The sequence below is a fragment of the Lupinus angustifolius genome, unplaced genomic scaffold (genome assembly GCF_001865875.1).
Source record: "Lupinus angustifolius cultivar Tanjil unplaced genomic scaffold, LupAngTanjil_v1.0 Scaffold_401, whole genome shotgun sequence".
Lineage (NCBI taxonomy): Eukaryota > Viridiplantae > Streptophyta > Magnoliopsida > Fabales > Fabaceae > Lupinus > Lupinus angustifolius.
Genome location: NW_017727812.1, coordinates 35,886 through 49,408, shown reverse-complemented (window position 1 = coordinate 49,408; position 13,523 = coordinate 35,886). Strand labels below are relative to the sequence as shown.

The window sequence follows — 13,523 nt, the reverse complement described above, 5'->3', positions numbered from 1 at the left end:
GTCATATTTCACACCCTTCTCATTCTCCTCATGATTCTTAAATAGCCATTAGCCACTCACGTAATCTCTGAGATGAGAATTAGGAATATTCACCCTCTCTCCACGTCTTGGTTTCTGTTTTTCTGTTACGTGAACAAATCTTTTTTTATTGCCCTTCTGCTCCATGTGGTCCTCTTTTGCTGACTCACCATCTTCTAGAAGATGTTGGCTCTTTTCCTTCATTACATATGATATGAGCCATCATAATTCAAACAACTCTATTACAAATATATTTAATGATAAAGAATATCTAAGTTTAGATTCAGTTGATATATTTGATGCTAATGAAATGATGCATTATTCAACATACTAAATCCAGAACTTCTTAACTCTCTTAAAATTTTTGGTCTTCTCAATCATAAAAGAAACTTGAAGATTATCACTCCTATAATATTATTAACAAAGTTAGACCAATCTAAATGATTATGTATTGATAGAATATTGATTGTCACTAAATTGGCAAATATGTACTCAAAGCAAATATTATATCAAAAAAATATTGGAAATGTCATATATATTACAATGTTTCATATCAATATAATTATTTCATATCATTAATTTAAGACTTTAAGGAAATTTTAATTTTATTGTAGATATTATTTTTACAAATACTAAATTAAGTGAACTACTTATAATATCAAATGTCTTACTCCAACTGCGCTAATCAATTTAACTATGTCAACTTTCCATGTTCTTTATGCCATTAGGAAAAACATCATTTGAGATTGAAATTGTCCATGAAAGACAAATGACTTTCCAAACGAAAAATTTAGCCAAGTATAAGGTTTTTTCTAATCTCACACACACACATATATATATATATATATTCTTAAAGAACATGAAAAACATATTGAGATTTGAGAACATATTGTATTAACTGTGATTTCTAGTGGTATAACTTCTTATTATTATTAGGGGTAAAATATCATACTTTAAATCCAAAATATATGTACCAAACCTTGATAACTCTGTTTGCAACATTCATCAAGAGTCTGAACTTTAAGACTTATTGAAACAACCAAAGTTAATTATATGAGATGAAGCTCCAATGATATATAAGTTTTCTTCGAAATACTTGATAAAAGTCTTCGAGATAAAATAGGTACAACAACAAATGACTCAATTTTATTCGGAGGAAATGTTGAAGTTTTTAGAGGTGATTTCAGACAAATCTTGCTAGTGATTCCAAGAGGTTGTCGCTCAGATATTGTAGGTGTAACAATAAATGCATCTTATCTTTGACATCAATGTACAATTTTAACTTTTACAAAGAACATGCGTCTAGAAAATCCTGACAATGCCACAAAAATCAAGCAATTATGTGTATGGATATTGAAGTTAGGGATGGAAAATAATTCAAGCTTAATGATGGTTGTTCTGAAGTTCATATTCCAAAAGAAATTTTATTCTTGATTTTGATAACCCAGTTGATGTCATAGTATCTAGAACTTATCCAAATCTACAACATTGCTACAAGGATGAACAATTTCTGCAATCTATGGAAATACTTACATCAACAAATGAGATTGTTGATCAAATCAATGGATTTGTTCTGACTATAATTCTAGGTGAATTTTTTTACTTTTTTTTAAATTTTTATTATGTTTGATATAATAAATTTATTAAAGTTATACTAATAAATGCTCTAATGTATAAGTATGGGGGAGGAAAAGACATAACTGAGTTCAGATTCAATTGACATTTCTGATGTTAATGAAAGTAGGGGTGTAAAAATTCGGTTCGGTTCGGTTTTTGGTGCATTTTAGTGACCGAACCGATCAAGAACATATGGTTCAGTTCTACTCAATTAACCGCAAATTTAACTATAAGAACCGAACCGAACCGAACCGAACCGCTCTTGAATGGTTCGGTTCGGTTCGGTTCCACGGTTTTTTCATTTGCTTTTTTATAAAAAATCTTGCATCAATTGAAAATTCAAAATGTATTACAAGAGATATTGTTTAATAAAAGGATAAAAATAAACATTACTACTATTATTATAAAAAATTATGAATCATGTATAACAATACAATTCATGATTAGTAACATATATATCAATTAGTAAAATATATGATAATTACATTTATAACCTTACATTTCATAATTAGTAACACATTTAACAATGCATGTATAACAATATATGATATATGTTACTTTCAAACTCAATATCACATAAGTTGGAAAATATGTTCCAAATCATAAGACACTAGGAAACAATTTAGTAACTAATAATATATACAATATTAACTTAATAACAATTTAGTAACATATATAACACTACAATTCATACAAAAAAATTGGTTAAATAATTTAAACAATAATAAAATATTATTCCCTAATCCCTAGTATATATTTCTTTAATATGCGGTTCGGTTCGGTTCCAACGGTTCCTAAATTTCTAAAACCATAAACCGAACCAAACATAAACGGTTCCTTAAAAAAATAACCGAACCGAACCACTTTTTGCGGTTTGGTTCGGTTCGGTTCCATCGGTTTCGCGGTTTAAACCGGAACCACTTACACCCCTAAATGAAAGTGAATCATTCAACATACTAATTCTTGAATTTATAAACTCACTTACAACCTTTGGTCTTCTCAATCATAAGATTAAGTTGAAAGTTAAAACTCCAATAATGATATTGAGGAATTTAGACCCGTCTGAAGGATTATGTAATGATACAAGATTGAATATCACTAAAATATGGGGTTGTATTTACCTACACCAGTGTTCAGTCATAGTCAATTTTACATAGCTATTTCAAGAGTTCAAAGAAAAAAAGATTAAAGATTTTAATTCATGATAAGGATGGTCAACCACTACAAACAACAACAAATGTGGTTTATAAAGAATTTTTCCAAAATCTACCACACGTATTCTATAACTTTGTATTCATAACAATTCTTTATTTATTTAATATAACAAGTTCAACATCATCTCAATCATCAACAACTCCACACCAACAATTAAATACATAAACATTATCTTTCATGAGGTAACCCTCAATAACATTGTCATTAACAAATTATGTTTTTATTTTTCAAATAAATTCATGCACGATACATTACCACCCGTGCGAATGCATGAGTATCCTATTCGGATGGGTATCCCACTAGTCAGAGAGAAATGATGTACCAGTACTATGTAAAACAAAATTGAAATTGACTCATCTTGTCATTTGGTGTCTAATATTTGAGTGTTTGATTAAAGTTCAAAATACCATTATTTTGCTGGTCACGGATTCTTATTATATGTGGTGTGGCCACAAACAATATGCTTTAGACCAAAACTTAAGGTTAGCAGCATTATAATAATCCAAAGCAACTTAGCTTTGTTAGGAATTTTTTTTTACAAAGCTAGTAATTTGTGGTCATAGGACCAACGGTTGAACCAAAAATCAATTGGGAAATATGAATTATACATGCATTGTCCTACCATGTATAATTGAAATTTCCGTTTTGCACATGCACCAAGTCAGGGTTCAGCTACCCTTTTTATCTTGTAGTGATATACTCAAACCAGGTTGTGTAGAAAATATTGGTTTAGCTTGTTAATATTAAATCCTAATATTGAACTTTTTTACTATGTATAAACTATAAAGTGAACAATGAAAATCAAGTCTATGTAGGGTTATCTCTTTAAGTCTGATTGAATGCATCAATTGCATGTTTAGCAATTATACTCCAACCTTTCCATTTGATTTTATGATGATTCTTTAATTATATGCTAAGTAAGCTTACGAGACCTCTTATTTATACTTGTTAAGAAGCACTACAATTATTTGGATATCTTGCTCCTTGAACTCTTGCTTGTTGATAATATCCCTTTCATACTTTTCGACGTTTAGGTAGATTCAAATATAATTCATCTTTTATATTAGGATTATATCTTATAACATATAAATTCATTAATCATGATTTATCTTAGATAATCCTATAGCTTTTCCAAAATATAACGATATATGTTATTTTGCATACGAGGATTATAGATAATTAAAATATGATTAATACAATTAATGCTATAAAAGCGTGTTATTTTGGCATTCTTAGAGACTTTGTTCCAAAGACTTTTGTAGACCTTAAATCCCCAACTTTAACAATTCCTAATACAATTCGAATCATGATTCCCATAACTACAAAGGAATGTGAGGTCTTTTGCTCTAATTAATTTCGTTGTTTCATTTATATATCTATGCATTTAAGTCACTTTATATCAAACTAAATGAATCTAGCCATATTTCAATTTTAGCTGCCTAAGGCTTCTACCACTTGTCAAAAGTTTAAGCAGTAATAGTGATCACTTTCATCACTTAGATCACAAGTTTACTTTTGAGCGCAAAAGGGGTGCTTCCTAATTAACGCTTCCAAAATAACTATGATATTTTTTTATCTGTTTATATAGTAGGTGAAAAATGACATTCATATGCAAAAACCATTCCATGCTACCTTTGAGTAGGGAAGAAGCTAAATTGAAGACTGTAGAAAAGTCTGAAAATGTCTTAGCTTTCAAGAGAAAAGTTGTATAAAATATCATCTTAAACTAAACAAGGGAGCAAGATGACTCTTATGTCCTAACCAATATACCTATAATAGAAACAATAATAGTAGTGGAGATTGCTTGATATGGATATACGGATCGAATTGGTATTGATTTTTTTTATAATACAAACAATAATATATCACAATCATAGAAGATGGGCTATATAGAAATAGGCTAATAATTATCTTCATGAATATATGATTTAGGGTTTAAGCAATCGATGATGGGGAAGATAAGCTAAGTCTCAAGTGTTTGGTATTACCTACGAAGTACATACTCCAAGATGGACACAATATGGATACAACACTCCAACACGGACAATATTTAAAACATAAGACATGGGAGAATTGATGAAATTAAATATGACAAACATGAAAAAAAAGTATACATTAACGGTTAATATTATATATTAACCTATCCAAAATAATTTTCCAAACTTAAACATTTTGCCTATGATATTAAGTTTTAGAAAAATATTAAGATGCGTAATTTTAAAGCACTATGTCTCTTTGCAACAAAGTTTTTTGAATAAGAACAATAACTATATGTCCTTTCTCATATTCATCTTGTTCATTTAGGACCAATAAATTCGTTAGAAAAGGATAGGAAAAGTTTTGACTTTTCTTGTTTTATAAAAAGTTGATGGACATTGTTAGAATAGATGTATCCTTCAAGTGGCAACTCATCCACAAGTGTCAAATAGGTGTCCGAGTCATTTAGAGGTGTCCACTACTTTTTTTTTTCTTTGAAAACTCATTTTCTTATTCAATACTTATAAGGTATTTAACACATGGTGGAGATGTGTTGTATGTAATGCCTGTCAGATATAAATCAAGTTATTATATGTTTTAAACAATATTTCTTTTTTATATCGGATTAATAACATATTGTTACATGAATAAAAGAAATTTTAAAAAAAATAGAAAGTAATAAAAAATAACATTCTAATTAATCCGAAATAGAAATAGGATATCATCTACGACATATCATCTATGTCAAAACATAAATGTATGTTCTTCATAGGCTACTATAGGTTTTGTATTTTATCACTTCCACACATTTACACTAAGATCTTACACTAAGATCAAAGCATTCCTCACGCTCTTTGAGCGTTGATAAAAGTACTTATAAATTACTCATCAACCGGACCCTTTGATAGACAACAAAAATTATAATTTTCTTAACGAGTAGAGGCATATTATAGCCATTAGTTTTCTAAAAATAAAAAACACCATTAGTTATACAACCTAGTAGACTAGTAGCTAGTAAGGGCTAGTGGTTTCATAATATCATAATAATGTCATTCCTTCAAATTTCACCAATGACACCGACCCTTTGCTATTAGCTACTAACCTTTGCCTTAGGTTGAAAAACACTTCTTCCTTTTCTTTTCTTCTTCCTTGTTGCGTTGTTAGCATTGCATACACAAAATAATAAGAAGTTTTGTTGCTTTGTTAGCCTACAACTTTTTTAAGCTCTAAACTAAAAGATGGTAAAATTGCCATACACAAGCCTTAACGTTTTCACATTGGAAAATGATTTATTATCTCAAATCATATCTCGGACCAATGAAAATATGTTATATCATTAAAAAAAATTAAATATTCATTATTTTTTCTATTTTTACTTTAAAGTCATTAGTCAGAGATATAGTTTGAAACACAGTTTAGGATAATAAAACATTGTCCCTCACATTTGGTAAGAAATTTTTTGTATATCATATGTGAGCAAAAGCACCGCCCTCCATGATGAAAAACTAGGCAAACATAAAATAAAATAAAAATGGACCTCTTACCAAACATAACTTTCAAGTTGTTATAGCTTTAAATTTGAGTTTTTTGGTTTCCACATATATTCTTGCACTGGAGGCAGTTTTGTCCCAGTCGAGAACATCCACAGGTATGTGGGGTTAATTATCCCAGCGGGTATTTTTTCTATCGACAAGACTCAAACCTGAGACTTTGTTTAAGGAGAATCAAACATGTATCACTTGAACCAACACTCATTGGTCTTTTAAATTGGAGTTAGAGAATAAGACTTGTGAAGTAAAATGATAGCTGGACCAAATTAAAGAATCAAATCCTAGATCTATGAAGCATCCCTAGCAATCATTTTAATAAAAGTGCTTGATTAAAGTAGTGATTAATATATATATGCATATACTTGATATGGGCATATGAATTGATTCAATCACTACTAGAAACTGACACTAACTGTAATCAAATACTTATGTTGTACATTAACTGGGGTAATCAAATACTATATTTTCATCGTATTATATATGTTTGATTTGTTTTAAATCTCAAACTAAATTACGTTTGTTTAAAATCTCTCTTGACCTACCTAGTATACTTAAACAAAAAATGTGACTCAATAATCATTATGCGTCACTTTCCTAGCTCCACTGATGCTTCTATATGGAGAATACTGCATATGGTAATTTTAAGGTGTGCAATTGTGCATGTGCACAGTGTCAGTGGCTCCATCACTGGGTTGTAAGAATGAAAACACTTCCTTCTTATAACCCAGTTCAAGCAGCATGAGCTTTAGGCCTAGTGTAACTAATGGCCCATGTACGACAAATCATTTCATATCAGTTTTGGGTGACCAAAAAAATACATCTTTTACTAAATGCTCTATAAAAAGAAATTAATAGTTGATAAGTTGAAACTGACAACACCTTGTTTATCTATTATTTTGGTGAGGGAAAGATATACCCATCATCATTTTGCTTCTTAAAACAAGCATATCGTTAACTTAATTATGGGGTATAATGTTATGATGGTGTTAAATTAAATTCATGAAAGTTTTAAAACGTTACTGATTAAATCCCTTGAAAATACATGTGATGATGTTTTAAAATTTTGATGACAAACTTCTTTCAAGAACCAAATTGAATCAGACTCCTCTCTCTAGTACTGGAGTGAATCCTCACCCAACCAAATTGACAACACATCTATTGAAACATCAGAGGCTGCAAAATAGAATTATTATACAAGGTATTAGAGGACTACAAACTTCAATAGGACTGAGCCATGAAACAGAAACATGTCCAGGGTTCCAAATTCAAATCTATAGATATGAAATATGCTACTGCTTTTAGTTAGATTAGCTATGGCATGATCAGACATAACTATTCAGTTATGCAATTGGAAAAGCAAATAATGCATGATAGAGTAAAGTACTTATCTCATACAAGCTTACATTATATACTATATCAGATGAGCAAAATAAAAAATGGATGATGCTACTAGAAATCAAGGCTGTTTTTTGGCAATCATTTTGACTTTCAATGAGCAGAATCATATTCATGAGAAACAAAATGTCACTTTTAATTTTAGCAATAGGATTGAGTCAAATTCATGAGAATCATATCATGCATCTTTGAATGTGAGTGCAAGGTTGTCCATTTGGTGCAAGAGAAATTGAGATATTACCAAAGACAATTGAGGTTCAAACTAGGAATAGAGAGAGCATTTCATAGAGTTAGAACAAATGGAGGGGCATCCCTTCTTGGCCCAGCAACAGAACGATAAACATAAACTCTTTCGGCGTGACGATCGTCGCTTCCTTCTTCCTTTATTACTTCAACATTCAACCTAGGCATTTCTTTTGCCAAGAATCTACAGCCATTCATTGTTACTTTGCAGTCAGACATCCACAGCGACCTCATCGACTCGTACTTCTCCAAACCCGACAGAAGTGCTGCATTGCCAAAAGGGCAGTCCCTTACCTCAAGCTTTCTAAGCTTTGGACAGCCTTCCAACACACACTGCATACCCCAATCACTGCTTCCAGCAAAGGCCACTGAAAGAGTTTCCAAGTTTTTGGCATACTTCCCTATGTACTGAAATGCGAGGTCAGTCAGATAACCTGATACTGCAAGCCTCTGGAGTTTAGTGCAAGTCTGAACAACTGATCCGAAAGCCTCGTCCATGGGTTCATGAGTCAAGTAATCTGGCTGACCAGGGTTCATAATGCAAAGCCGGAAATGAGTGAAGTCAGGGCAGTTTTGCACAACAGTAGCAACTGCAGCATTAGTCATCTGGCGGCAAAAGTAGAGGACATAGTGAAGTCTCCGGCATCCTTCAGAGACAGCAACAAATCCTGATTCAGTAACCCCATGAGCAATACCATCACCAAAGGGATCTGCAGGAAAAACACGCAGTTCCTCGAGCAACGGACAGTATGATCCAACAGCTTCTAGCCCTCTGTCTTCAACTGTGTCCACAACCTGTATAAGTTATTTAATCAGTAAAGTAGATGTTCCAACACATTTTCATTTGCAGACAAATAAAAATGAGATAAAATCTGCAAACCAATGCAGTTATTCAATGTGGCTAATTAAATTTGAGTGTGCACAACATGATAAAATATCAGAGAATTTATTACTTGGAGGTTGAAACTATCAGTGATAACTTGTTTCAAGGTCTTAAATATCAAGTAGTTCTACACAAAAAACTATCATAAGATTATAGGTGGTAAATGATAACCAACTATGTGGAGTAGAGAGAAGTTTTATTCTAGCACTGTTAGCTGAAATGTCAATATCAACGATTCCATATAATGAACACAGAAAAAAAAACCGTACCCAAAGGCGCTGAAGCTTAGGACAGTGAACAAGAAGCTTAGTAAGATCATCACTGTCAATGGCAGCATAACTAAAATTCAAGAAAGTCAGATTTGTGCAAGCAGAGTACAAAACTGGGAGATATTGTGCTGAATCTACCCATAAACCAGAAATGGTGTGAAGATTTTTACATATTTTGAATGCACTTTCAAGCTCTAAGTACTGCTGTGTTGCGAGCTCTTGCGAAAATGAGCCACTACCAAGCTCGCCTAACCGAGGAGCGTGAACAAGTAGCCTTTGTAATTGTTCTAGTGTTACACATTTATTAACCTTCAAAGTCTTTAATGATTTGCACCTACTGACAAGTTTCTCAAGTGCATCAAAATTAACATCACTCTGCAAGTGCGAAAAGTTAAGCACTTCCAAATGTGTGAAGTTTTCTGGAAAGCAATTCAACCAATTACCACTTTTATCATCTATACCATTCTCTTGTATGTCAAGCTCAGTTAAATTCCTGCAACCAAGTAGAATAAAGATGATTATTTATTGCTCAAATTAAAGATTAAGGAAGGAATGCCATCATGATGGAGATAATGCCGATTTTCCAATTACGGATGCTATCATGGGTTACAATTTTTAGATTCATAAGTTAGAAAAGATGGAAGAAAAAACAACAACTATTGTAATCTACAATTTTCACACTGCTCATGCTTTCAATTTAAATTTGTTCAACTTGCACAAATTCCCTTGCAAGAGGATAAATTTTATGGTTAAACTTCTGAACACGAAATTTGAAGGCTTCCTGGTTACATCACAATATAAGTATGTAACTGATAGTAAATTCAAACTCTACTAATGTTTTACAAATTCACCTTATAACAGTGAATTCTAAATCCATGAATTAATGAGAAACTGTGATTCGCAAATATGCATTATAGAGTTACTCATAATGCAATAGTCATATCAACTTTGCTCTAGCTATAAAGAATAAGTACCATCTCAAGTATACGAAACAACCAAACTCAGTTAAGCCGATTCTCATTCCAGACAACACAACGACAAACACCATCGTCCAGAGAAATAAAAGGTAATTGATTCTCAAACGTTAACTTCGCCATACTTAAAAGAAGTGGCCCTCATAAAAAATAGCTTTGTAGTGGCCTAGTGGGATTCTGTTTTCACTGCCAACATGCTTCACTAACATCTTGCCAATAGGCAAATTGTATCAAAGCAGAGCATGTGATAAGGGAAAACAAGCAGGGCACAAGAAAAGAATCTATGAAAATAAGAAATCAAATATTAGGGAGATAAACCTGAATACAAAACTTGATTATAACAAACTAAATAATCAAGTTCAAAATCGTTAAATAGTTAAACCAATAGTTAACTGTATTAAATTATCCAAAAGTTGAAAAATAAAGAGAGAATTCATATCAAAACAATAACATTACTAGATTAATGCAAACTAAAAATAAAATTAAGCCCATCTGCAGTTATTCGTTAGAAGAACACAATCCTTTTTAGCTGTCACAGCTATATGGTCTTATACTCTTATATATTAGAAATGAGTGAGAAAAAAATAGAAGCCTAAAAAAGCATAGTTATTTTCAATTTCCAGAACTGGATATAGAGTTTCAAGACAAATAACTCTTACTTGCAATGAGTGGCAATTGCAGCCAATCCATCAGTGCTGAACCCATCACAACTGAGAAGTGAAAGAGCTTTGAAATTGGTAAATTTGAGAGCTAGAAACTCCAAACTCTCATCAGTAACAATCATCCTCTTAAGCCTCAACTCCTCTAGAAAAGGGTAATCTTTAGAAAACACCAAAAGCCATGGGTGTATATCAGCACCCCAATTAGCAGGAACCAAGTTGAAATCAGAGAAACGAGGCTTTCCTTTGAGAGTAACACTTCTTATGTGTTGAAACCTACGAGTTAAGATCTCAGGAGACACAGAATAACAGTTCCCTATGAACACATTCTTCCTTGAACAACTTTCAGCCTTGTACCACTCTTTACATACCAATGAAACTGAGCTTCTATCCTTGCGTGATTTCAGCATACCAATAACACATTCTAGAACCTCATATGGAAAAGCTGAATCTCGGTTCAAGTGGTTTTCTTCTGGAGATTCCTTCTTTATCCTTTTGTTGCATTCCATGTTCAACAAAAACAAGCTCAAAGATACAAACTTTAAGACACCCTTTTGAATCAAATCAACAATGAGATTTAAAAGTAACCAACAACTTGGTCATTAAAATTATGTTTCAGTCAAAGTGAAACAACAGGATCAGGAAGAAAAAAAATCATGTAAAACGAAAAAGGGCTGCAGAATAAGAGAGAGAAAAACCAAAATTTGCAAGTACAGGTAATTTTCCAAACCCAGAGAAAACTTGTCAAGTAGTGGTAATAAAGCAATGTGTCCTAAGAGAATAACAGTACTTTTTTAATCTCAAATTTGGAAACGTTGATGCTATCTACCCTTAACTCTTTAGACAACAAAGCTACATGATTTCTTGCATGTTTACTACTCTTCTAAAACACAAAAAATAACCAAGATGGGGATCAGAAAAAAATTGAGTAAGAATCTAAGATCCAGGATATGTATATATTATTACATGGATAGGAGAGGAAATGCATTATTCATTCCATTGCTTTGCCTTTTGTAAACTTTTTTATAAACTACTGTAGCATGCATAATTTGTAATTAAGAAAAAAAAGGAACATACAAGCTTATAAATCTTTAAAAATATCTTCAAGCTTTGATAAGTTTGTTTATTCTTGCAATTTGTAAGTATAGAGTAATGATATATGTTATTACAAAATTCTTTTACACTACAAAAAAAATGATATATATTATTTATAAATGTCTAACATATTATATTTTTGGTATGGTGTAGGAGGAATTATATTATAATCTCATTGACTATAATCCTAAACTAAAAAGACAATGTGTGCCACACATGAGAGGAGAAAAGAAGAAATTGGGGCCACTAAAAGTTGGGATTTTTTCCATGAACCAAGGCTCTATGATGAGGCCGAAGGACCAGAAGCACTTGCCACATTACGCTTATTATAGCAAAACCAGAGGAGAGAATGGCGTTTTAATTATTATATTATATTAGCAGATATTTTTTCTCCTTGTTGGTTGCTGGTTAGTGATTACTCTCCTTCCTTTTCCTTACCCTTACATTGTTGGCATTGGCTTAAATATTATTTGGTGTTACTTCATTACTAATGGAGATAACTTGTTCTTATATTTTGTACCACACTATACCATAATCCAATAAAAAAACTGTCAATTAATTAAGAAAAAACTCATAAAAATAGAATATAATTTGTTTTTATTACTTCGTAAAATATAATTAACTCAAGCCATGAGTATCATTTTTCCTTCCTTACATGTTTATTGCTATAACTACATTGATCGATATGTTACTTCTTTAATTCCTTTTGTTTACTGACCGGAAGAAGAGTCACCTGCATATACTAGTGCTTAACCAGTGTGGAGCTGGGATAAAAGGATGTCTAAACCACGTATAAAGAAAAATTTGTATAGAGATGCATGTAGAGGTGCATTTATAAAAACAAAATAAAAATGATATGATGTAACATTTTTATTTTTAAATGCAATATAATAATATTTTTATATCTAAATTTAAAAGTAAAATTAATAATTTGTTTATTCATTATTATAGATAATTCATTTCATGTAGGAAAAAAAATTGACTCGTTTTTCTTCCTTCTTTTTGGATAATTACCCCGAAATGTATTTTTAAGTAATTCCAAGTGGAGTGATGGCAAATATGTTGCATTGGCCGAAGTGATGACCACCCGTTATAATTGTTTTAGATCAAAATGTATAATTTATTACACTCGATATTTTTATTTCTCATGCACCAATTTTTTCCCATCAACCATAACTTCCTACGATAGTAATCAATTACTATTATTTTTGTGCATCTCTTTAAATGGAAACTAACCATGTTTATTATTACAAGTATTTACATGTAAAGTTCAACTTCCTTTTTGTTTGCGACTCTTATGTTCAAAAGTAACTTCAAACTGTTGGGAAAAGAAGAAGATGATTAAGAAGAAAAAGAGAATGTATAGAGAGTGTGAGTAGTTTTGTTATTCGAAAATTGCTATCTCTCAAAGAGATCATAAACTTTCCTTTTATAGCAATGACTTGGTTAACAACTAGGGTGTCAAAACGGGCCGCCCGACCCGTTAGCCCGCGCCCGCAAATGCCCGCAATAATTTAAGCGGGCCGGGCATGCCCGCAATTGGTTAACGAACAAAAAGTCATGTCCTGCCCTTTTTTAAAACGGGCTAACGGGCAGCCCGCGGGCATTTTTCTGTTTACATTAAAAAA

At 31.8% G+C, this 13,523-nt stretch overlaps 1 protein-coding gene across 1 annotated transcript; it reads right to left on the bottom strand.

Moving 5' to 3' along the window:
- Positions 1–7,629: 7,629 nt before the first annotated feature.
- Positions 7,630–11,732, bottom strand: LOC109341207 (protein TRANSPORT INHIBITOR RESPONSE 1-like). The gene is made up of 3 exons (XM_019579059.1): positions 10,801–11,732; positions 9,168–9,660; positions 7,630–8,810 (listed from the first exon to the last, which is right to left on the bottom strand). Exons 1-3 carry the CDS (start codon positions 11,307–11,309, stop codon positions 8,055–8,057), a joined length of 1,758 nt encoding a protein of 585 aa, XP_019434604.1. The 5' UTR covers positions 11,310–11,732; the 3' UTR covers positions 7,630–8,054.
- Between the last annotated feature and the right edge of the window lie 1,791 nt (positions 11,733–13,523).

Bases quoted from the DNA above. Each gene is read 5' to 3' on its own strand.
- LOC109341207 (XM_019579059.1), bottom strand. From the start codon at position 11,309: ATGGAATGCAACAAAAGGATAAAGAAGGAATCTCCAGAAGAAAACCAC. The intron at 9,661-10,800 runs GTAAGAGTTATT...ACTTGGTTGCAG, and splicing joins GCAATTGCCACTCATTGCAA to GAATTTAACTGAGCTTGACA. The intron at 8,811-9,167 runs GTACGGTTTTTT...TAACTTATACAG, and splicing joins CTAAGCTTCAGCGCCTTTGG to GTTGTGGACACAGTTGAAGA.